Below are 26277 nucleotides of genomic sequence, written 5' to 3' on the forward strand. Positions count from 1 at the left end.
AACACACACACATACACTCAATTACATTCTTAAATGGAAAAAGAGAGAGTAATTTCTGCTGTGGTTTAATGGAGGAGCACTGAGTGACACTGGTGCATTAATCAGAAGAACTGGGACACAAAAAAATAAACATCTTCGATGAGCAATAGATGGGCATGTGCAACAAGTTTATAGAACAATAATGAATTTTCCTTCTTGTGCTTTTGACAATTTGTTGAAAATATTTGATTTTAAGAGTATGCAGATGTTCACACATCCTCAAAACATCACTTTGACACCAGCTGATTAAAAGCTTGAGAAGCATTAAATGGAAGATGACATGATATTTTGATATCTAATGTAGTGACACTTGAGTGGAGGGTCAAAAGGGGACACACGTTCAGATCATGCCTCATAACCCTTGATTCTATTAGCTGTCGTGAGTTTTACGAGCAGTGGTGATGACGGATTGGCCTTCAATCCCACAAATCAACATAAAACTCAGTGCTGTGAGCTGAACTTTCTGGAAAAGCATTGATTGTGGGCGCTGGCTTCTGCGATCAATAATGCTCTCATTCTTTAAAGTGACGGCCTTTAACCCATCAACAGCATTTTCAGCAAAAAGGATGAAACGTCTTATGACCTTCTTTCCAATTATGAGAAATCAGCAGCAGAACCAAAATAAAAAAAAAATGTCATGACAACAGTGCATGTCTGCAGTTAAACCAGCAAGTCAGTGTTTGCGGGCAAGTCAGTTTCTGTCTCATGTCATAGGACTGGGCCGTATGATGGTATTTGATAGGTATTTTAGGTAAACGAATAACTTGGAACAACTTTTGGAGTCCATGCCAGCTTGACTGTATGCTGTCATTTAAAGTCTCATTAAAAGCAAAAATTCTTGATAAAGTAAACTTGATAAAAAGTAGTTTGGATTCATACAAATTGAATTATTATTTATATAAAAAAAGAATAATTAAAACGAAGCTGTGATTTAAAAAAAAAAAAAAAAATTATTTTAATGTTTAAAAAAACCATTGCCCATAAAGTCAATATCAGATGGTGTAAACAACATGCACATAGCCATTTTTATTAATGGCATTTTTTGTCATTAATAGAACTATAAAACAGAGAAAACCCATTTAGAGACCCATCTGTGTGTAACGTTAAAACATCAGATATTTTGACATTTTTATGAAAAAAAGCACATATTGTTCAAGTAACCCTAAGAAAACGTCTTGATTAAAATTCATATTTAACAAAAAAAAAAAAAAGAAAAAAAAAAAGAAGTGTTTAAAATATTTTGAAATTAATGATTAAGTTGTGTACACTCACATGCATTCAAGGTACAAAGAAATTATTTTAATACCTTTTACTTGATGTTAACACCACATGACATTTTGTTTTTGTAATTAAATGCTTTTTTTTTATTTTTTAGAAAATGCTATATATTTTTTCATAATTTTTTTTATTATGAAACAAACACTGACATTGTAATTTTTATCATCTTGGACAACCAATGACCCGCTTACATATATACGTGTGTGTGTGTGTGTAAATATATACAGTACACACATATATATATATATATATATATATATATATATATATATATATATATATATATATATATATATATATATACATACATACATACATACATACACACACACACATATATACATATATATATATATATATATTAGGACTGTCAATCCAAAAATATTTTTTTTAATCAAATTAATTACATGGTATGCCGATAAATTAATCAAATTAATTGCAATTAAAAACATAAATATTTGCTGAGAAAGCCCCTCAAATAACAATAATTCAATATATAATGATTCAATAATTATAAATAGTTATATTTAAATAATTATAAATAATAAATAAATATATATATATATATATATATATATATATATATATATATATATATATATATATATATATATATATATATACATACATACATACATACATACATACATACATACATACATACATACATACACACACACACACACACACACACACACTACCGGTCAAAAGTTTTTTGATCTGAAGGCGTATGCTTAAATGTTTGAAATTAGTTTTGTAGACAAAAATATAATTATGCCAACATATTAATTTATTTCATTATGAAAATAAAATTAAAAAAAATAAAATATAAAAGTTTTTGAAATTGATGACTTGGTCCAAATAATAAAGTAAAGCAACCAATAAGTGCCCAACATAGATGGGAACTCCTTCAATACTGTTTAAAAAGCATCTCAGGGTGATACCTCAAGAAGTTGGTTGAGAAAATGTCAAGAGTACTGTGGCAGCGGGGGCGTGGTCAAGCATCTCTCCGGAGAGAGAAAGCGGCAAGGGCGCTTACACCTGAGCTAAATTGTCTAACACCTGTCTCTAATTTCAGTGAGCACGGGGAGAGCGGCATAAAGAGAGCGACACAACGCTCAGTGTGGGAGACTGGATATGACAGAGCCGAGCCAGAGTAACGATTCCCGAGTAGTGAAAGTTATTTGTAGAAACAGTGTGGGTGTTAGTGTTTAAAGAGTGTATAAAGGTAACTGTAAAGTGGTGTCAAGGAAGAGGGGAAATAAAGCGTCACCTGAAAAAGGAAAACTGCTTCTTGCGTCCTCTTTTACAAGTACATGTCTGCAAATTCTAGGCAAAGGGTGACTACTTTGAAGATAAAATATAACAGTTTTATAATTCCCATAGTTCCATTTATGTTATTCCATAGTTTTGATGACTTTACTATTATTCTAAAATGTGAAGAAGAAAAAAAAATTATAATAAAGAATGAGTAAGTGTTTCAAAACTTTTGACCGGTATTGTGTGTATATATATATACAGTTGTGCTCAAAAGTTTGCATACCCTGGCAGAAATTGTGAAATTTTGGCATTGATTTTGAAAATATGACTGGTCTTGTATTTAAGGATAGTGATCATATGAAGCCATTTATTATCACATAGTTGTTTGGCTCCTTTTTAAATCATAATGATAACAGAAATCACCCAAATGGCCCTGATCAAAAGTTTACACACCCTTGAATGTTTGGCCTTGTTACAGACACACAAGGTGACACACACAGGTTTAAATGGCAATTAAAGTTTAATTTCCCACACCTGTAGCTTTTTAAATTGCAATTAGTGTCTGTGTATAAATAGTCAATGAGTTTGTTAGCTCTCATGTGGATGCACTGAGCAGGCTAGATACTGAGCCATGGGGAGCAGAAAAGAACTGTCAAAAGACCTGCGTAACAAGGTAATGGAACTTTATAAAGATGGAAAGAAAAGGATATAAAAAGATATCCAAAGCCTTGAAAATGCCAGTCAGTACTGTTCAATCACTTATTATGAAGTGGAAAATTCGGGGATCTCTTGATACCAAGCCAAGGTCAGGTAGACCAAGAAAGATTTCAGTCACAACTGCCAGAAGAATTGTTCGGGATACAAAGAAAAACCCACAGGTAACCTCAGGAGAAATACAGGCTGCTCTGGAAAAAGACGGTGTGGTTGTTTCAAGGAGCACAATACGACGATACTTGAACAAAAATGAGCTGCATGGTCGAGTTGCCAGAAAGAAGCCTTTACTGCGCCAATGCCACAAAAAAAGCCCAGTTACAATATGCCTGACAACACCTTGACACGCCTCACAGCTTCTGGCACACTGTAATTTGGAGTGATGAGACCAAAATAGAGCTTTATGTTCACAACCATAAGTGCTATGTTTGGAGAGGGGTCAACAAGTATTGTGCTCCTTGAATAGTGTATATTGTGTATTGTGTATAGCCTGCTCAGTGCATTCACATGAGAGCTAACAAACTCATTGACTATTTATACACAGACACTAATTGCAATTTAAAAAGCCACAGGTGTGGGAAATTAACCTTTAACTGCCATTTAAACCTGTGTGTGTCACCTTGTGTGTCTGTAACAAGGCCAAACATTCAAGGGTATGTAAACTTTTGATCAGGGCCATTTGGGTGATTTCTGTTATCATTATGATTTAAAAAGGAGTCAAACAACTATGTGATAATAAATGGCTTCATATGATCACTATCCTTAAATACAAGACCAGTCATATTTTCAAAATCAATGCCAAAATTTCACAATTTCTGCCAGGGTAAACTTTTGAGCACAACAGTGTGTGTATATATGTATATATATATATAATAAAAAATAATAATACAGAAAATTAAAATGTATTACATTATTGTGGCACACGAGTAAAGCAATAAAAAAAGGCGGTAACACTTTACAATATTAGTTAACATGAACTATCAATGAACAATACTTTTACAGCATTTATTAATCTTAGTTAATGTTAATTTCAATATATTCTAATACATTTTTTAAATTAATAGTTGTTTGCTTACATGAGTTAATGCACTATGAACTACTAATGAACAATTATTTTTTTTTTATTAACTAACATTAACAAAGATTAATAAGTGCTGTAAACAATATATTGTTAATTGTTTGTTCATTTTACCTAATGCATTTACTAACATTAACAAATGGAACTTTATTGTAAAGTGTTACTAAAGACTATAAAAAGTGGCTTGAGAATGCAATATATTGTTTTGTTTTTTTATATTCATGAACATAAGCCAATCATTGGCCTACAGTTCACAGCAATCCATTTTGCAAATGAATTTGTCAGTCCGAGATTTATTATAAAGTCTTGTTTAAAGACGTGTCAATGTACACCTGCGTCAGACAGATGCTTTTGGAGGGTCTCGGTCGTGTCGCGTCTTAAACATACCATTTTTAGGTCGCTGTGTCAAGTTAAACATAGTTTGAAACATAGAAAAACATGTCTTGAGATCCCTGTGTTCGGATTTGCGCTCCATCAAGCTGTGTTTGAATGCAAGGATGTGTTCTCATCTTGTGCTGTCTGCGCGTTGCCTATACAGCGAGTTTCGCTTACTGCCCCCTGGAGAAAACAGGTGGTACTACAAGCTTGAATTGCTCTGATGGAAGGAATATTCCTAATTACGGTCCAGGGACATGATTAATTGTGTGAATTTTTAATATAATAAACACATTATTTTTTATATAATTACTCGCACTGAATTAACATGTTAAATCGAAAGCCCTAAAATAAATATACACATATGCTATTAGTCTTTCTCGTCTAAGATGTATGAATCTAAATTTTGGCTCCCATATTGTGAATGCCAGTATTCCTCGATTACATTGGCAGGAGTTTCGATTTAAATGCACGTTGACAGGAGAAAAACCTACAGGGATTTATGTGCCTCTGCCTGCTCTGTAAATAGCCCTGAAACAGCAGCGCCTGATACAGAAAGACAATGCTAAATTAAACAATGTATCCACAACAGCGTCATCCCATATGTGTAATTTAAAGAATATATCAATATTGCAGCCTATGCCACAAGGCAATCAACAGAGACATCTCTACATATGATGTTTATTCAGGTCATTCTAACATTCTGAAACTTTTGATATGATCGCTGTAGCTTGACTGATAAAACATTTATGCAAAGAACAATCCTGCAGGCTGCCAGGGGTGAAAGAATGACAAAAGACAGTGTCGGTGTAATAACCTTCTCTTAGCAGCGATTTGATCGTGGCAATTCTGCTGAGAAACAGCCCTATAGCCTTTTGATGTAACTTCTTTAACTTTTATATGCAGAATATATCAGGCTATTGCTGGTGCAGAGGGGACAGTTTAAACAATCCAATCTGTCACATAAATGGTGTAAATTGTGCTAGCTTACAAGCTCTTGTGCTCTGAACCCAAACTCAAAGAGCCTTTTGCCAGATGTTTGACTATCAGCATAAAGTCTGGTCCATATTGTTGCTAATTCTGACCAAAAAATGCTCACTTAGACCTGAAAAGAGCATCTGACTGACATATAAAGTGACCAACCATAGTTTGTTTTGATTTTATCTGCAATTTAGGGTAGAGTTCGAACGATATATCGGTTTTGCCGATTAATCGGCACCGATAGCAGATTTCTGGAACTATTGGTTATTGGCAAAAATCCACACCGATAGGGGCCTGGGTAGCTCAGTGGTAAAATACGCTGGCTACCATCCCTGGAGTTCGCTAGTTCGCTAGTTCGAATCCCAGGGCGTGCTGAGTGACTCCAGCCAGGTCTCCTAAGCAACCAAATTGGCCCGGTTGCTAGGGAGGGTAGAGTCACATGGGGTAACCTCCTCGTGGTCGCTATAATGTGGTTTGTTCTTGGTGGGGTGCATGGTGAGTTGGGCATGGTTGCTGCAGTGGATGGCGTGAAGCCTCCACATGCGCTATGTCTCCGTGGCAATGCGCTCAACAAGCCACGTGATAAGATGCGTGGGTTGACTGATCTCAGACGCGGAGGCAACTGGGATTCGTCCTCCGCCACCCGGACTGAGGCGAATCACTACGCAACCATGAGGACTTAGAGCGCATTGGGAATTGGGCATTCCAAATTGGGAGAAAAAGGGGAAAAATCCAAAAAAAAAAAAAAAAAAAAAAAAAAAAAAAGCTAACCTCAAGCGGTTAGAACAATGACAAAAATACACGCAAGTCCTACCCAAATGTTTATATGTCATGTTACCATCTATTTGCATTAGTTTATATCAAGCTGGTCACTTTATGCATTCGTTAGCCAGCTAAGTTGCATATTTAAAGCTAGTGATGTGAGAAAGCAAATTAATATCTTCATGCAGCTGAGAGAAACGTATAAACAAATCAGAAACACATCTGATTTAAAAAAAAAAAAAAAAAGTATCCTCATTGTAATACGATGGCTTCAGAACGATCACATTCTTGCGGTAAAAAATGTTGAACACAGCGCAACAAATACAGTTTAACAGAAAGCAGGTGTCTCAATATGCTTTTAAAGTTCTTTTTAATTAGACACAGTATCTAAAAAACAACACTCCTGCACGAGACGCTGAAACAAAAACAAAGGGAAACAAAGACGTTCGTCTAGCGCACGTTTACAAAAGTGTTCGGTGTGAACACAGTTGGTGGAGGTCTTTGGCCGTTGCTCTCTTAAGCGTTTCTCAGATTAAGCAATATGTTTTTTTAAATGCTTTGTCAGGAAAGATGTTCAACTTGGAAATGTGTGTCTCCAGATCCTTGTGTTCAGTTTCAGTCTGTTGTGTTTCATCTGATTGAACAGCCCCAGGCCTGGACTCATAGTCTGAGCCGCTTCACCACTGAGTTCAGCCGAATACCACTGCTATCTGTGAATATTGCTACCCTATATACAACTGTACTGAATAAAAAACAATGTGGTATTTCGCTGTTATTATGAAGCTTGAGTCTGAGGTAGTGTACTGTGGCATCAGTGTAATTGTAACACCATGTGAACTGTCTATTGAAGCGTTTCCCCCCTCATTTTACTTTTGACTTAACATTTGAGAAAATGGTCTGTCTAAAACTTATGTATTTATTTTGTGCACATTAGTTGAAAATGAAATGCTCTTTTTTAACAGACAGGATAGGAATGTTCTATGCAATAATATAACAGTGCTGAATGGTTTATTTATTGCGCCCTCTTGTGGACTAAGGAAACAACGTCAATTTAAAAATCAGCTGACTTTAAAATTTGAATATTAGTTCATATATATATATATATTAATATTTATTTCATTAAAAAAGTACAATACATTTTCATGGTTCAGTCAGCACTGTTTATTTTTGTAATAAAGTTCAGCACTATTTTACTTTTTTTTTTTTTTCCATTCAGTATCAATTTTAAAAACTATCGGTTGATTAATCGGTTATCGGCAGGAACTGACCAACTTAGTTATCGGTAAAATCCACTATCGGTCAACCTCTAATTTAGGGGCGGGGATATGTCAAATAGATTATACCATGAAAAAAAGACCATTGTGTAGAAACATTTATTTAAATAATTGTGCTGCAGTCTTCGTGATTTTTTGAAAATATTTTTTAATCTTAGGCTAATCGTTTTACTTTTCGAAAATTTGAAAAAAAAGACAAGGTTTTTGCTTGAAAGGTTTATACATTATCTAGGAAGGAAATGAGGAGTTTTATGTCTGGGACCATACTGTTGCACTTTATACTCAATAAAATTCAAGCTGTGATGTGTTTGAACAACAGAAGTTTCGAATGTTATACTCAGTTCCAGGTTGAATCAGTTTAGAGTTTTGAAGTTCAGAGCAACTAATGGCCTCGACTGAGCAGCAAGTGACAGTTGTGTCATCAATATCATTGTGTTTTGCCTTGAGGAGAAAGCGATTCTATCGACTATCACCACAAGAGCAGTTCCTTCCCTTTAACAAATTGAGCCCAACAGTATTATATCCTGCAGTTAGCCAAAACTGCCTTCCTGTGATGCATTTCTGAAAGAACTCCTTCCTCATGTTGTCTGCTGTGATTTACGCTCGCCTCATCACTAGGGTGTTTCGGAAAGTGGGTTTTCCAATCTCTCGTCCTTATCTGTAGGGTGTAAGTTCACAGAAACTCCAGAGAGGAGAGACAAATGAGCTAAATCTTTATCAAGAACACACACATATACAAGATAGATTCCGCCTGTACATGAATGCAAGGATAAATCACTGGAGGTGTTTTGATACATATGTCAGAGAATGTGCAGTGAGAGATGGCAGCAGAATTCATTTTCCTACAACACACACACTTCTTGTGAAGGAACGAAGGCACACACATGGGCACAATATCCTGTTTACTTCTGCACTCATCAGATACGAGCTCTGTCATCAACCAACAGCTAATCATCTCAAACAGACTTTGTCACAAGCAAACTCACGACATATTTGGTATGATTGTACTATATGAAATGTTCCGTTTGCTAAGATGTCTTGTAGTTTACACATTGCCAAGCTATGTAGAGTGCATTCAGAATATATTCAGACCCCTTAATTTTTTTCCACATTTTGTTATGTTACAGCCTTAAGCTAAAATGCTTTACATATTTTTTTCACATCAATCTACACTCCATAACCATAATGACAAAGCAAGTTTTTGATAAATGTTCAAATTTATTAAAAAGAAAACTGAAATATCACACTGATAGAAGTATTCAGACCCTTTGCTATGACACCTGAAATTTAGCTCGGGTGCATCCCATTTCTCTGGATCATCTTTGAGATGTTTCTACACTTTGATTGGAGTCCACCTGAGGCAAATTCAATTGATTGGACATGATTTGGAAAGGCACACACCTGTCTATATAAGGTCATACAGCTGAAAATGCATATCAGAGCAAAAACCAAGCCATGAGGTCAAAGGAACTGCCTGCAGAGCTCAGAGACGGGATTGTGTCGAGGCACAAATCTGGGGAAGGCTACAAAAATTTCGGCTGCATTGAAGGTTCCCAAGAGCACAGTGGCCTCCATAATTCTTAAATGGAAGTTTGGAACAACTTGGACTCTTCCTAGAGCTGGCCGTCCGGCCAAACTGAGCAATCAGGGGAGAAGGGCCTTGATAAGAGATGTGACCAAGAACCCGATGGTCACTCTGGTTGAGCTCCAGAGATCATGTGTGGAGATGGGAGATACTTGCAGATGGACAATCATCACAGCAACACTCCACCGATCTGGGCTTTATGGCAGAGTGGCCAGACAGAAGCCTCTCCTCAGTGCAAGACACATAAAAAAACACCTAAAGGACTCTCAGACTGTGAGAAACAAGATTCTCTGGTTTGATAAAATGAAGATTGAACTGTTTGGCCTCAATTCCAAGCGTCATGTCTGGAGGAAACCAGGCACCGCTCATCACCTGCTCAATACCATCCCAACGGTGAAGCATGGTGGTGGTAGCATCATGCTGTGGGGGTGTTATTCAGCAGCAGGGACTGGGGGACTGGTCAGGGTTGAAGGAAAGCTGAACGCAGCAAAATACAGAGATATCCTTAATGAAAACCTGATCCAGAGCGCTCAGGACCTCAGACAGGACCGAAGGTTCACCTTCCAACAGGACATTGACCCTAAGCACACAGCAAAGACAATGCAAGAGTGGCTTAGGGACAACTCTGTGAATGTCCTTGAGTGGCCCAGCCAGAGCCTGGACTTGAACCCAATCGAACCTGAAAATGGCTGTCCACTGACGGTCCCCATCCAACCTGACAGAGCATGAGAGTATCTGCAGAGAAGAATCCCCAAATCCAGGTGTGCAAAGCTTGTCGCATCATACCCAAAAAGACTTGAGACTGTAATCACTGCCAAATGTGCTTCAACTAAGTACTGAGTTAAGAGTCTGAATACTTATGTCAATGTGATATTTCAGTTTTGCCTTTTTGCTTTGTCATTATGGGGTATGGAGTATAGATAATTTATTTAAAAAAAAGAATTATTTGAAGCATTTTAGCATAAGAAACGTTCCTGGCTGAAATTATTTATTTTGTTAACATATATATATATATATATATATATATATATATTAATTTTGTGCAAATATTTGTAATAAAACACCTGTAAGAAACACCTGTAAGACAAGAAACACAATTGCACGCAATTTATTCGATTGATATATTTGTGAGTAAATCAGGGCCGTAGAGGATAATGTGTCTTTCATGCAAATCACTATGTGATTAAATAGTGACTCTAGTTCAAACAAATGACTCAGGCTTTTCAGTTGAATTAAGTCAATTAAAATCAAGTGATTCTAAAAACTCATGTGAATAACAGATGGCATTCATTCTTACCTCAGCTCCAGTCAAGTAGAATGCAGAGAGCAGACCGCCAACGTAACGGATGTTCACCTCAAACAGTGACGCCTCTCCATTCTGCAAAACAGAAAGAACGTCAAGAAATGTCTGTTGCCATAGTCCCATTAAAAACATTACGAATGACTGGCTTTAGTAAATGAGGAAAACATTTTTCCCACAGGATGTACGGTGATTTAACGAGGTCAGGCATGAAGTACAAGGCTATTTTAATCTAGTTGCTGCTAGTTTAAATAAGAGAAAAACATACGTTTCTTTGTACTATGAAAACTGTAACATTCAGAACTCAAAACTTTTTTGCAAGTAAAATAAAAAAAAAGACAATTTATTGAAACTAAGGCCATGTTCACACTAACTCTGTATGTTTTTGTTTGAAACGCATGCATTTCTTTACATTTATACAGTCTCCTCCACAGTCAAACGGTGTCTTCCTCCTTGGAAAATGGAGCATTTTTATCCATACACTCTCCATTGTTGGAAAACAATGAACGATTTGGAAACTGAAAACTGAGTTTTCAAACAAAAATGGATTAGTGTGGACATGGCCTAAGCTGCAAAAACAGCATTTTCTGAGAATTCGTGCAGCAAAAGAGGGTATTATTAAAGGATGATGCTGTTAAAAACTATATTGAACTCGACAGCAAACTGCAGCCGGAATGGTGCATGGCACATCAAGCACATCAGCAACATAACAGACCTATATACAGTATATATACAGTTTATATATATATACAGTAACCTATAACTTAGTCCTGCATTTTTTAGGAAAACTATTATAACTATTAAAAAAAAAAAGAAAAAAAAGTTTTATGTTTCCCCAGAGTGTTGGTTATTCATGTTTTTGACATGATGGTAGCACTGTCGCCTCATAGCAAGAAGGTCCCCGGTTTGAGTCCCGACTCACCCAGGGCCTTTCCGTGTGGAGTTTGCATATTCTCCCCGTGTTTGCGTGGGTTTCCTCCGGGTGCTCCGGTTTCCCCCACAGTCCAAAAGCATGCAGGTTAAGTGAATTGGAAATCAAAAAATTGCCCACAGGTGTGAGTGAGAGTGTGAATGTGTGTCTGTGTGTGACGCCCTGTGATGGACTGGCCACCTGTCCAGGTTGGTTCCCTGCCTTCGGCCCGAGACAGCTGGAATAGGCTCCAGCACTACCCATGACCCTACATAGGGCAAGCGGCTTTAGAAGATGGATGGATGGACTATAAATTCTGAATCTATGTACTGATTATCATTGTCCCATGTCTACCAAACATGTTGAGTGATCCAAACATCATCTGCAGCCTGAAACTGAACTTTTGATCAGATATTAGGAGTGAATGCACTTAGCTGCATAGAGAGCTATTAGATGCTCCCTTGCTCCCTATTTAGTGAATGACTTAACCTCCAGTGTGCTGTCTGTCTGCACTGGTCTCAGAACAGTTTGAAATGCACCTTATTTTCATCCTAACTCCATATAAAGCATCTGAAAGCAACATTGTCCAGTTTTTGAATGCATCCATTAATTCTCAATGTGATAATGTACAGTAAATATAGGATATTTTAACTGAAACTGAGCATACAGTCCACATATGTGGTCATTGTGTTTAACAGCATGCCATTTCACGATAAATCGCTCAAATTTTTAAAATGGCATATTGGATGAAACTATGACAAACTCTGCTGTGATCGGCGCCATGTTGTTTTGTCACATGAAATTTTAACCCTTTACTGACAGCCCAGATTCTCCGAACTGAGATCAGTGGGTTTAAATTCAATTAAATTATGCGTTGCATATAGCGAAGCCAAAATACAACGTCCACGCATGTGTACGCGGGGTTGCACAAGGTTTAAACTATTATACTCTAAACAGAAGGGTTAAATAAACACACTTTTTCAATATTTATTGTGTGAAAAAGATTTCTAGCAATTATTCAAAAATTACGACTGTCCCACAGTTGTGATGTCATTTCCACCAAGCCAAACAATTCTACCCCAATAAAGGTTATTTTTCAAAAGTTAGTGTGCTTGTTAACCAAATGTGGTTATTTCCAATTAAGCTATATTTTTCCAAATTACATAAAAGGGTGAAAATATTATGCATACAATTTTAGCTATGAAGTTAACCTTAGCAAGACAAAAGTACCAGCCGTTTTATTTAAAAAAACATTACAAATGTCATTTCCATCAGTGTCGTTTCCACCGCAGAATTCTATTAAACACAAAAATAGAATTTAAGATGTGCTGGAAATGTCACTGTGATGGGAATTTTCATGACACAAATGACATTATTCTCTTGTGATGCATGTACATACACTATTGGACATAGTTAGTAGACAAATTATATAAAAATAAAAGGCATATACTTCCATTGTGTTGCATAGTTTTGATGACTTTACTATGTTTCTAAGAGGTAAAAAGTAGTAAAAACAAAGAATGAGTAGGAAAGACGAGAGTAATTAGAGGTCTGGAGAGGCCCTAAGCAGATACAATAGTATGTCACTAAAATGACGATCACTTGTTGAGGTGACAAGAAGCCTCATTGACTTCAAGCCACTTGTAGGAAACAAGTAGAATTTCTGGAGTAGATGATAAGAGAATTACAGCAGAGAACTATCGAGTGAAATCACCTCTCCAATCCATCCATTGATGCTCTGATCACATCACACTTACAGCCACCGATATCTAAAGAGGGTTGCAGCTCAATTTGTGTCTGGAGTATTGCATAAAGACGGCAAAGAGAGAGGCGTACTTTTCTAAAAGCACAAGACGTATGATGGTCTATTCTTCAGTCAGGTTTACTCTCAGCCAATTGCAAGTAATCCGAGCGCACACAGAGAGTTTTTCATTCTCAAATCAAGCTGCCGTGAAGTTCAGAGCCGTTATAAAAGCAGCTACTCAGACCCCCGTCCACGTTTCAGGAAAGAACTCTAAACAAGCATGAATTAAGACATGTTTAATAAGGATTATCATGAAAGAAATCAAACCACACCAACAAAGGCAAAGTAGGCTTATGTTTGTTTGTGTGTGTTTGTAAAACGGTATTTCAGATCGTGTGAGTGTTCAAAACTATTGTATAATGCAGATAAACACACATGTGAGCGTACATTCTACAGTACATTAATGCACCATGTTGCAACGTTTCATAGCAACTATAAACATCCTGCAATAGAAGTTACTGTTTGGCTGTGATACCAAATACGATCTAACGATAATCTTAAACCCCCATGTAAGATCAAACAGGACAAAAGGGACCCCATTTCCACCAACGCAGCACACATTTTTGAAAGGACTTGTGAATACATATAATGTGCTATTTCTAAAATGTGTCTCTGCATCTATTTTGAATGCAGTAAGTAACTTGTTCAATTGAAACTGGCTGTTATTAAGTTTGAATATTGAATATGATGATATTGAAGTGAAATAATATTATTTACTGTATGTGGACCAAAGACTTAAGCAGTAAAGATGCATTTTGCATGTTTGATGGTAGTTTACAATTTTATATGTTACATGTATGACTAAATCATGCACACCGACAGACTTATAAGTAAATATTATTGACGATTGTTTGTTATCTTTTGCAATGCGTCAATTAGTAGAAAATCATAAAGTTATTTAAATCATTTTTACAGTCATTTGTTAACATTACATCGTCATGGCAACAAAGTTGTAAAAATCTGATATAACTTCACACAGAAGAGGGACGAGTCAAAATACATTTTTGTGGTTATCAACATTATGCCACAGATGCTGTCCATTGAGCTTAACGCCTTAAACTCTGTTGTTCCAAATGGGGGGCGCTATATCGCGAAAAAAGTTTACACTTAAAACGTTAAAGTCTTATATACGTTAAGTCAGGCATATGAGGTGTAATGGGGTGTAATGATTCATCTATCTGGATCGATGCATCGATCCAATAACCAATGATCCAATGTTATTGATACAATGCGTAAATATCGATATAGACATTTTTTTAAGATGTACTTTAATACTCTCATGACAGCCACGTCCGTAACCATTTTCATCAGGCGATGAAGCAACTTTATTACATTCATTTCACTTTATGAGCACTAAATATGCTTTTCATGTGGGACAAGGATGTGCGCAGGGTCTGTGATTGTGTAAAATAGGCACATAATATCGGAATATCGATCGCAGGGCCCAGAATCGAATCCAATCGAAATCGTATCGCAGCAGACTTTGAAGTATCAGCAAATATCGGATCACAGGCCAAGAGAATCGATATAAGATCGTATCGTGATGAAATGTCCGATTTACACCCTTACATATGAGGTATCATCTGAAAGATTAGAATCTGAACTTTTCAGAGATAACCATCACTTCTGCATTCATGTTACTTAAAATGACAAAATAATGCATTAAAACATTCATGTTGAAAAGTAGCACCCCCTAGAGGTAATGGGGTAGAAATATTGATATATAATGAAAAGTCCTTCACATAGCACCTAAATAGATAACTCATATATAAAAGCTCTTATTCTCAGGTATGTGACTGTACAGTTAATTTTGTTGCCCTAATACCACAGTTCGAAAGATTTTCAAAAGAATCACAAAGTGAAATATGATTTATGTAAGTCCAAAATTGAAACATCTCATTTATGCGCCGATCACTGCTGCTGTAAGCCATAAATAGCTAAAAACTTTATATTTGCTTTTACCGTACAAAGTTTTGTAAAATATTAGCCATTTTTCACTTGTCTGTGAGCTTGCTTGTGTGAATAATCCAATGTTATATCTTAGATGTCCAGAACAAAATATGCCATCCAGCAGGAAAAGCATACTAAACATATCAGACAAATATTTTTTTTCGACAATCGGTGATATAATGTTCACACAATATCAGGGGAGGGGAGGATCTCAGCTTTCTAATGACACTTAAATTGAGCTTCTAATCCACTCAGAGGCCGAGATATTTGATGAAACAACGAAGAACTGAAAATTAGACTGAATATCTATGGATGAGCACATCTGTGAGGGCTAAAATGTGTTAGAGCGCCACCTACATTTCAGATCTGTATATTGTGATGGAATGTGAAAGAAAAAATTATTTTTTCTAGTGACTTATGCCATCTAGTGGAATAAAATAAGACTTTTCAAAGCGATGTGTTTATGTGCTTTTGAGTTTGCTTATGTGTTTTAGTTTTGTGCTTATGTGTATGTGTCTTTGTATGTTTTCTATGCCATCAACCTGCCAGGGACTGCAGATGAAAATTAGCCTGTATGGCTAAATCTGGCACATTTACATGATGGTGATATGTGTTCATGTTAATTAATGTGCATTGTCCCTTTATTTTTGTTTATTCTTTTTTTATATTCTCCCCTTTTCTCCCCAATTTGGAATGCCAAATTCCCAATGCGCTCTAAGTCCTTGTGGTGGCGTAGTGACTCACCTCAATCTGGATGGCGGAGGACGAATTTCAGTTACCTCCGCGTCTGAGACCGTCAATCCGTGCATCTTATCACGAGACTTGTTGAGCGCGTTACCGCGGAGACCTAGCACGCGTGGTGGCTTCACGCTATTCTCCGCGGCATCCACGCACAACTCAACACGTGCCCCATCGAGAGTGAGGTCCACATTATAGCGACCACGAGGAGGTTACCCCATGTGACTCTACCCTCCCTAGCAACCGGGCCAATTTGGTTGCTTAGGAAACCTGACTGGAGTCACTCAGCACACCCTGGATTTGAACTTGCGACTCCAGGTGTGGTAGTCAATGCCTTTACTTGCTAAGCTACCCAGGCCCCGCATTGTCCCTTTTTTAAATAAAATAAACATAAACAGAACCAGAATTACATGTTTACAAAGTAAAGCCAGCAACAAAAAACAAAAACAAAAATTTGTTTAAAACAAAATTTAATAAAATAAACTTTATCATAAATTATAAACACATACAATATGTCTTTTATTTGGGGGGGGGATTTATGAAAAAAAAAAAGACCAACTGTTTGCAATTATTCCACAGTATGTGTGAATGGTGAGCTTTTAAATTTGAGCGTGAAAAATTGTGGGCAGCAGCCCAAAAATGCACCAGAGTTTAATGGGTTAACCTGTATTGAACCCAGAATATTCCTGTTCCCACCATGCACAGGGTTTAAATAATTAGAGCTTGCATAGTTTCGCTCTTTGCAAGTTTTTTTTTTTTTCTGTTGTTTTGTGAAGTCTGAAGTTAATTTTCTACTCAAAATGAACCATTCATGATCAAAAATGTATCTGTTGATTGTCATCGTGTTTTGTGCACCAAGTGTTAAAGTCTGTTTGCACAGCTCTGTATATTGATTCAATCCCCTTTAATGCAAAGTGATGTTGCTTATTGACTACATAGCATGCATTAAGTGTCCCTGTGGAAGGCAATCGTATGCCATGTGGTACATGATTAAACGTGTTTGTAACGAAAGTTAAATGTAAAATATTCTAATAAAATGTTCATTAAAATGTTACCAAGTATATTTAGGTACCACGTACATCAGATATATACTGTTAAGTCAAAGTTACTATATTAACTGAAATGTTTAAGTTAAATTTACTCACTATAATCAATATTATGTCATGAAGTTAAGTAGATTAAGCAGAAAAAACAAACACAAAATGAAATTAAAAACATTTTCTAAGTAAATCTTACTAGTAATTGCTTTTCAGTGCAGGGCTATTAAACCAAGTTAAAACTGGTCCATGGAAATCCCTTTATAATATATTTTATTAACATTAACAGACATTATATAACATTATATAAGGCTAATTAAAACTGCAGTGCTGCCCAAAAGAACCGGGAAGCGTGAATACCTGCTGTGTGACATCACGGTAATTGAATATGTCTTTTACTTTTATTGTTTATTCAGATTATTTATTGTAACTAATTTCATTATCTATTGAACACTGTTTTTTTTTTTTTATTGCTGTTGCAGCAATTTTAACGTCTTTTTTTCCATAGTGACATCCAAACATCTAAAAAAAACAAACAAGAAAATGTAAACACAAAGTTTGCACAAAACATTCAAATTCTGTCATCATTTACTCACCCTCATGTCTTTCGAAACCTGTTTGCTGTTTTTATTTTCCGTAAAACACAAACAGAGTTCCTTTGAAGAATCTTCACACAGCTCTTTATAATACACTGAAAGTTCATAGAGACCACTTCTGTAAAGCTTTAAAAAATACCAAAGAATACCATAAGTGCTATCAAAGTAGTCCATACTAATTGTGCACTATATTATAAGTCTTCTGGAGTCATACGACAGCTTTATAAGAGCAAGAGACTGAAATTTAAATAAATACACCTTTGACCAAAGCTCTGTAATTTGTGTTTGGATTCTTATTTAAAAATCTAACCTTAAAACGCCAGAACACAAATCTTATGGGCTATTTCTATGATACTTTTATTTATTACTTACTGTATATTTATTATAAATAAATGTTTCAGGTGTGTTCTCAGGCTTCGGACACCTCTCTATTAGAATTTTTACACATTTCTCATGAGCAAAAGCTTCCAGCTCATTGACATTCTTTGGTTTTTGTGCTACCACTGCTTCCTTGATATCCCAACAAAGGTTTGCAATGGGATTTTAATGATGGACTGAAAGGGCCATTTAAGGACATTCCACGACCTATCCCTAAACCAGATTTTGGACAACTTGGATGCATCCTTAGTGTTATTGTCTTGCTGGAAAGTCCAGTGATCGCCGAGCTTCAATTTACACACTGAAGGCATCACATTTTTCATGCCAAAATGGCCTGATACCTGAAAGAATCCATGGTGTCAGTCACGTAGTCAGGATAGCCGTTTCCTGCTGCCGCAAAACACCCCCATAACAGGACTGACCCACCCCTATGCTAGACCGTGGGGACGGTGTCGTTCTTGTCATCACCTTGTCATCTTACTCCAGATGCACTGCTGACCCATGGGTCTAAAACTCATTTTCAGTTTAGTGTCATACGCCTATAAAACCTTCTTCCAGGACTCCAAAGGTCTTTCCTAATTACTTCTTGAATATTCAGTCAACTGGAGTCAACATTTCCCTTGGTGGAGTTTTGCTTTCTTCCACACCCCAAGAAGGTTGCTGTTGTACCATATTTAAAAAAAATTATGATTGGTGCTGCCAACTTTGTCTACTGGAAATTGAAGTGCCTTGGTAATGAAATAATCTCCTTTATTAGCTCTATTGAGACAGTTTATTTTTAATTGCATTTTTTGCATAGAAATATTAGGTTATATGTTCACACTATGACTTTGAATGTGTCACTCAACTGATATAGATGTAAAGTTTAAAAACTCTGGGTCATCAAAAAAGCTTACCTTTGTAAATCCATACTGTCTTGGGGAGGGTTGAATAATTTTGATTGCAACTGTGTGTGTGTGTATATATATATATATATATATATATATATATATATATATATATATATATATATATATATATATATATATAAAATTTAAAATTACTTATTTATTTTGTGGTCACTTTAAACATTCATTGTATAGAAGAAAAGCTGCATGTAAATTCTTCAAAAATTCTCCCTTTGTGTTCCACTGAAGAAAGTCCGTTTTGGAACGGCACAAGAGGGAGAAAATAATGAGGAAAATTTTCATTTTTGAGGTGAACTATTCCTTTATTAAGCGACATTTTCCCTTTAACACGGCCATAAACCTTTTGCCTGTGGTCCATAACAGCTGAATGGTTTCGATCAGGTAAGCTGTGTTATTGTTACTGCTGAGTGCTCGAGGCTAACGGCTGCACTGTCAAGCTAATGGCACCGAATTAGCATTTTAATTCCACTATCTTCTGTATGCATGACAGTCTGTGCACAAGACAGACGCATGGAGAGATGCCACTTGCTTTTGTTAGCAGCACAAAAATTAGTAGAATTACAGTAGCTAAAAATACGCCAAGCAGCTAGCGGTTCAAGCTTAGGAAGACAGCGTTGTTTTGTTTTTGTACCTCGATTGCTAGTGGTAAACATCGAGTGTAACAGGCACAGATTTAGAAGATGTGCTGCCCAGTTTGGTTTGAATGAGACGGGATGCATGCGTCGCTGGTGTTTCCATGAGTTAATGTGATTGCCCATGAGTTTGGCAGAGAATATTCATAAGTAGAGCAAATCTGCACTTCTAAAGATATTTCCTGAGAGTATAGCATATTAACATACTACTATTTCTGCATTATCCTCCTGAGACCCCTGCGTGACCTCTGTGTGCATTTTCCATTTCCAGTAACCAACAGCACCCAATAAACAAGCCACGTAGCCTCCCCCCCCCAAAAAAAGAAATTCTAGAGCAAATAGTTTTCCTAAAAATTGATGTCCACATATGTGGACAACGTGACTAATTTGTGAAATTTTAAATAGCAACAAGCTATAGAAAGTCAAATTGTTTATTATCTTTCCAGGAGTGTTGGTTATTCATGTTTTTGAGATGTCTCAGATGTGTTAGAGTTGAAAGTTATTCAAAACAACGATCATGTTTTTTTTTTTTTTTTGAGGAAATACGGTGCCAATTTCCACATATGTGGACATCATGTTTATCAGCACACTGACACGCGAAAAATAAACCGATTTTTTAAAGCGCCATATCAAACGAAATTAGAGATTCTTCTGTTCACAACCAAATAGGTTTCAATGAAAAAAAACTTAGATGTTTCTTACCAGAGGCACTTATTGGCACTGCGTCCATAGGAGCGCTTCACGGAAATCGACGGCATGCTTTTGTGTCACGTGACTCAGTGTGGCGGAAGTTAAACCCTTAAATGACAGTCTAGAGTCTTGTGAACAGTATTCAGTCGGTTTTTATTAACTAAAATTATGTGCTGCATATAGCAAAGACAAAATACAACATCCATGCATGTGGATGCGGGGTTGCACGAGGTTAAATAGCAATTACACTGTGCACAGCATGCAATTTTTCCATTGCTCATTGTACGTATCGTGGCAGTTTCCTGGTAAAAATGAACACTAGAGGCACTACAACAACATCTTTTATTCACTTTCACACAAATCACGAGTAAAACGGCAGATTAGCAATTCATAAACACTTAATTTTCACCCTGTTCTTCAAACAATGCTATCTTATGACATCTAAACACTTTTACTGTACTGCATGACTTGTTTTAACGTTTGCATTACATCACAAACTACATTTAAAAACTTGTTCGATCGTGATTTAATTGCGCTTTTTTTGAATGCCGAAATAATTGAATAGGTACTTAATCTAGTTATGTTTATATGCTTATAAAATAGTGGTCTTATATCTATAGCCCAATTAGGGTTGCAACGGTATGAGATTTTCACAGTATGATAACCGTCCCAGAAAATATCGCGGTTTCACGGTATCACAGTATACGGGTATTACACGATTATTATTATCAGTTACAATGACTCTTGAAGTGAAAACTTTTTTTTTTCTTTTTTTTTTCTTTTTTGTTGAACAAACACTTTAATTGAAACTTGAAACCATTATTTTTAAATGGAAATATGTGTAAAAAAAAAAAAAAAATGAAATTGAAATTGGTCACATCAGTTTTGAGGTCTGCGCTCCGCAATATCGAGGGAAACCCGGTTGTTGCACGCGTGCGCCAGAGAACAGTGTATATCATGATCGTGAGCTGGTTCCGTTACACTCCTACGAAAGTGCAGATGAGAAGCCTTTAGCTGATTGCGAGATCATCATTAAATCTGCCTCGGCAGTCCAAAATAGGCTATCACTTGGGCGGCCACCGAAATATCTTCAATGGGAGAACCATGGCATTGTTCTTTCCCTGCTGTCCACGACCCAGTCCGAATAGACCTGCGACCCACTTTTGGGTCGCGACCCACCAGTTGAGAATCACTGCTTTAACTACACACACACTCACTTATGTCAGACCCCCTCGCCTCGCTTCTCTCTGACATTTTCTCCGCTGCATGTGTGTGTGTGGTGCAAGTTGACGAGTCTGACAGGCAGTCTAGGAGGAAAGGAGATGCGCACGTGCAGGTGAGATTCTCCGTCCAGTTGCATTTTTTTCTCAATACTGTAGATGTACATGGTATGAAAACTGTCAATTTTCATACCGTGGTATACCATGTAACCGGTATACCGCTGCAACCCTAAGCCCAATATTTGTAGCTTTGATGCTGCTGGCTGAAGTTTTAGATGGTCCCTTACCACACTCTCCACAGTTTTAGCATGTTTTAGCAAACTGTGAGGACTTTCCAGATGGTCCCTTACCCACCGTAGGCACAATTTCCCATGAAAATCAAGGTTAATGATCTTCAACGATTTTGCAGTGATGCCATCGGACCAGCTGAAATACAGAACAAATCGCATTCTGTATTGATTCGATACGGGATGCATCATTTCATCTTTAAATATGGGACGATCCAATATTTTACGGGACGGGTGGCAACCATATGTGGGACTGCCACACTTAAATGATGATGTCCAGAGATTGGATTGCATTCAGACTAGCACGGTAATGCACGGAGCTAGCGCATACAATGCTACGTAAAGAGACCTTGTGCAAAAATAATTATTAGTAGCATTAACTGTTTATTGTGATTGGACATCAAATAATTAACATCAGAGAAATGCAGCCTCTTACTTACGGTCGTTTTACATAAACCTGAACACGATTTGACAATAGAGGTCATTGTTGCCCCAAACATTGCAAATGTACCAGTCTATTCTTCTAATTGGTAATTTGTACTCATGACAGAAAAGATCTTGCAACCCAGCAGACAATGACTGGTTGAGAAACCAATGAAGGGTACGAGTGTCATAGAAGCACCACAAAATGACGTGGTTGTGTTTTTCATCTCAGATTTGCTTTTTCTGACACTATCGGTTAGCTTTAGGTTTAAGGTTTAGGGTAGGGAGGTCGGTTTTTTTTATTTAAAACTCCTTAAAAAATGTTCTTCAAATCAGATGAGGTTAACTCGCTTTTAGCGCCACACAGTGGACATTTCACTTCGGAAATGCCTCATGAAGGACATAATGTCAATTTTTTTTTAATGAGATCAGGCTTTATCATAAGCGATATCCAGAACGAGCTTCCAACAAAGTATGCAAGCCATATCAGTTCTCCAAACATTAACATTTAACAACTAAACACATAGCCACGAGTAAATAACGTCACAAGCGCAATGGCCCCGGGCGACAAACAAATGTGTGTTCCAAACCTCTTCTTCATCTTTCTTTTCAGACTTCTGTTTATTTTTTAATAGTTTAATTAGTCTTCCAGATTGCAGTTTAATGAATTTCAATGTGATGTTGATGAAGCAGGATTTGATGCTCAGTTGTATTCTGTTCGGGCTAATTCCCCTGCAGATGATGTGCAGACAGGCTGCCGAACGTGGCCAGAGGTTTGTTTGGATATGAACTTAATTGCCTCATCATTAAACACCGAAGCTCTGAATCAGAAGCTCTGAAGCTCAAACCATTGATGAGACATATAGGCCCTTTTTCAGAAGATCGGTAACAATGTATTGTAATAAATATGAAACGAAAGCAGTACGAGTCTTTCACAAGGTCAAATGTTCCTCTTTCTGTTCTCAGGTCACATATTCCGTGTTTTTGAGCTTTAATGCACATTTTTACCAGATTTATGCCTCTCCAGGATCAATGCGTTAATAATTTATGCCACAGTCAGATGCTGGCCTGAAATAATTTCTTATAATAGTGGGAATGCATGATTGATGAAGGTGACCTGAAACGGAAATGTAGAAAAATTCAAATGTATCTGGCCGAGTCTCCTGCTCAAAGGTTGACTGCAAGGTGAGGAGAAAAATCTATATAAAAAGTCTTTAGCTGTGTTCAGAATGGAATACCAGCTTACTACTTAGTGAAACTGTGCCGTATACACTGTATACTGTGTACTATAAAAAAAAAGAGAGCACTGTGTCTCTCTTAACATTTTAGACACTCATGTGTATATCAAATCCATGTTCAATGGAAATTATTGATTGTTAGAACTATAAAGTACCTTTTGTACCTCTTTGTTTGTTTTTTTTTAAAGCATACTTTCAAAGCAAAACTGTGAACTGATGACAAAATAAGGTAGGCAGCAAAATCGGCATCAGCCTATAGTATTTTGTTAAAATGGACTAAAAATGTTCATTATGGTGCACTACTGGTGCACAGTATTTTAACATAGTCATTTTATAATAGTGAGTAAAACTGAGTATTCTGTGAAACAGTAGTATGCTACGCTATTTTTTCACATAACTTCATCATACTGCATGTTTAAGTCAGCAAGCAGCATCCAATAAACATCTTAGAAATACAGTAGCTGTCTACCACCCCTGGAGTCGCGAGTTCGAATCCAGGGCGTGCTGAGTGACTCCAGCCAGGTCTCCTAAGCAACCAAATTGGCCGGTTGCTAGGGAGGGTAGAGGTACATGAGGTAACTTTTCTCGTGGTCGTGATTAGTGGTTCTCGCTCTCAATGGGGCGTGTGGTGAGTTGTGCATGGATCGTGGAGAGTAGCATGAGCCTCCACATGCTGCGAGTCTCCGCGGTGTCATGCACAACGAGTCACGTGATAAGATGCGCGGATTGACGGTCTCAGGAGCGGAGGCAACTGAGACTTGTCCTCCGCCACCCAGATTGAGGCTAATACTTTTTAGATTAAGTAATCGGTAAAGAAATTTGATTACATTTTTAGAGAAGTATTTAGTCATTTGTAGTTGATTACTTATTTTGAGTAACTGCCTGTGAGTTCTCTGTTTTGTTGGAAACATCTGATTGTTTTCTTCACATTGTATTCTAGGCCTTGGTATACATATTATTACATAAAATATAATATACAATTACACAGATAGTGAATTTGATTACATGTTTTATGTTAGAAATGCCTCTGAAAATCACATCCAGTGGTCAAATATTGCCACTTCACAGAAAAGTGAATTTCTGACACTCGTATCAACCGCAAATTTCCTAATCAACACTCCTCTAAGAGTTCCAAGTTTTAACCGAATTGAATCTGTGATCACAGAACTGGATATAAACCAAAACGTAAAACTTAAATGATTACACACCTCACATACGCACACACAGTAAGTATGATTTGTAATCTAGAGTAAGTTAGCATCTACACTTCTCTCCCAGTAGGGAGACACTAACTATACTGGAAAACACCAATTTTCACTCTCTCATTTTCCTGTGACATTTGAAATATCACCCAGGAGAAACCCTCACTGAGGAAGACTCCATTCAAGAGCTCAGAATGCGCTCAAACACGCTAATTATCCGCCCTCTTACTTTGCCTCTTCAAAGGATGCATATCTTCCTGTGGAATATCATTTGCACTGCACGGAAAGATAAGCAGTAATGTTGTTGAACGCTCGTTCAGACTGTAAATATTTGAAAATGTCAACCGTGTCCATGCGGATACACGCCTGACATCTGTCACAGTGTCTCAATTCTACTTCCTAGAGACAGTGAGACTGTATTTCAGCAATAGCTGGGTAGGATGACAGTCTATCCCATGAAACAGTAGACTAAACTACTGTATCTAAGAACTATCTGTTTTATAATTACTATTTTAAGTCTTTGTTATTCACTCATGTGTTACATATTATCAATACAAAAAGCATTTTTTGATCACTGATGCCAGACTTATCATTTATTATGAATAATTTATCCTTTGATTTGCATTAAGTTCTACATAAAAAGATAAAATAATCAAATTACGTATGTTTAATATTTAATTCACTGGATTATCAGTAATGGATGGATGGACGGACGGAATACAAAACAATACATTTACATTTTTTACATTTATTCATTTGGCAGATGCTTTTATCCAAAGCGACTTACAAAAGTAGAATACATAAGCGATTCATCTTAAGGAGACAGTGGTATGAAAAGTGCTGCATTACAAAGTTTCACTAGCATCAGAATAGTATTCAAGGCAGATTAAAGTGCAACAAGAATTGTTTTTTTTTTAATGACTGGTTAAGTGCTCATGGTAAAGATGTGTTTTTAGCCGTTTTTTGAAGACAGAGAGTGAGTCAGCTTCACGGATGGAGTTGGGAAGGTCATTCCACCAACGTGGTACAGTGAAACTGGAAGTTTTGGTGTCTCTTTGTGTTGGTACAACAAGGCGGCGTTCCTTTGCCGACCACAGGCTTCTAGTGGGAACGTAGCTCTGCAGAAATAATTTTAGGAATGCTGGAGCAGACCCAGTGACTCTTCTGTATGCCAGCATCAGAGCCTTGAATTTGATACGTGCATCAACCGGCAGCCAGTGAAGAGAGACCAGAAGTGGTGTAACATGCGCTCTCTTTGGTTCATTAAAGACCAGACGTGCTGCTGCATTCTGGATCATTTGCAGGGGCCTAATTGTGCATGCAGGGAGGCCTGCAATGAGAGCGTTACAGTAGTCCAGTCTAGTTATGACAAGTGACTAAACAAGAAGTTGTGTGGCATGTTCAGAGAGGAAGGGTCTTATCTTCCTCGTATTGTAGTCTACATGATCGTGCCGTCTTTGAGATGTGGTCTGTGAAATTGAGCTGGTTATCAATGGTTACCTCTAGATTTCTGACTGTTTTGGAAGGCGTTACTGTAGTTAAACAATGCAACATTTATTCTAGGTTCATGCTAATTTCTACATATGGTAATATTATAGTTATTGCTCATTGTTGGTTCAAA

General features: G+C 37.0%; 1 protein-coding gene across 2 annotated transcripts in view; it reads right to left on the reverse strand.

Annotated features, from left to right (window-relative positions):
• The window catches only part of LOC127453596 (mannosyl-oligosaccharide 1,2-alpha-mannosidase IA-like), a 278918-nt gene that overhangs the window by 68644 nt on the left and 183997 nt on the right, over positions 1-26277 (reverse strand). For both annotated transcript variants that reach the window (XM_051720073.1, XM_051720072.1), the window contains exon 4: positions 10641-10721. In XM_051720073.1, the coding sequence (XP_051576033.1) occupies positions 10641-10721 (81 nt within the window). The remainder of the gene's footprint in view (positions 1-10640; positions 10722-26277) is intronic.

Source organism: Myxocyprinus asiaticus, chromosome 16, assembly GCF_019703515.2.
Source record: "Myxocyprinus asiaticus isolate MX2 ecotype Aquarium Trade chromosome 16, UBuf_Myxa_2, whole genome shotgun sequence".
NCBI classification, from domain to species: Eukaryota; Metazoa; Chordata; class Actinopteri; order Cypriniformes; family Catostomidae; genus Myxocyprinus; species Myxocyprinus asiaticus.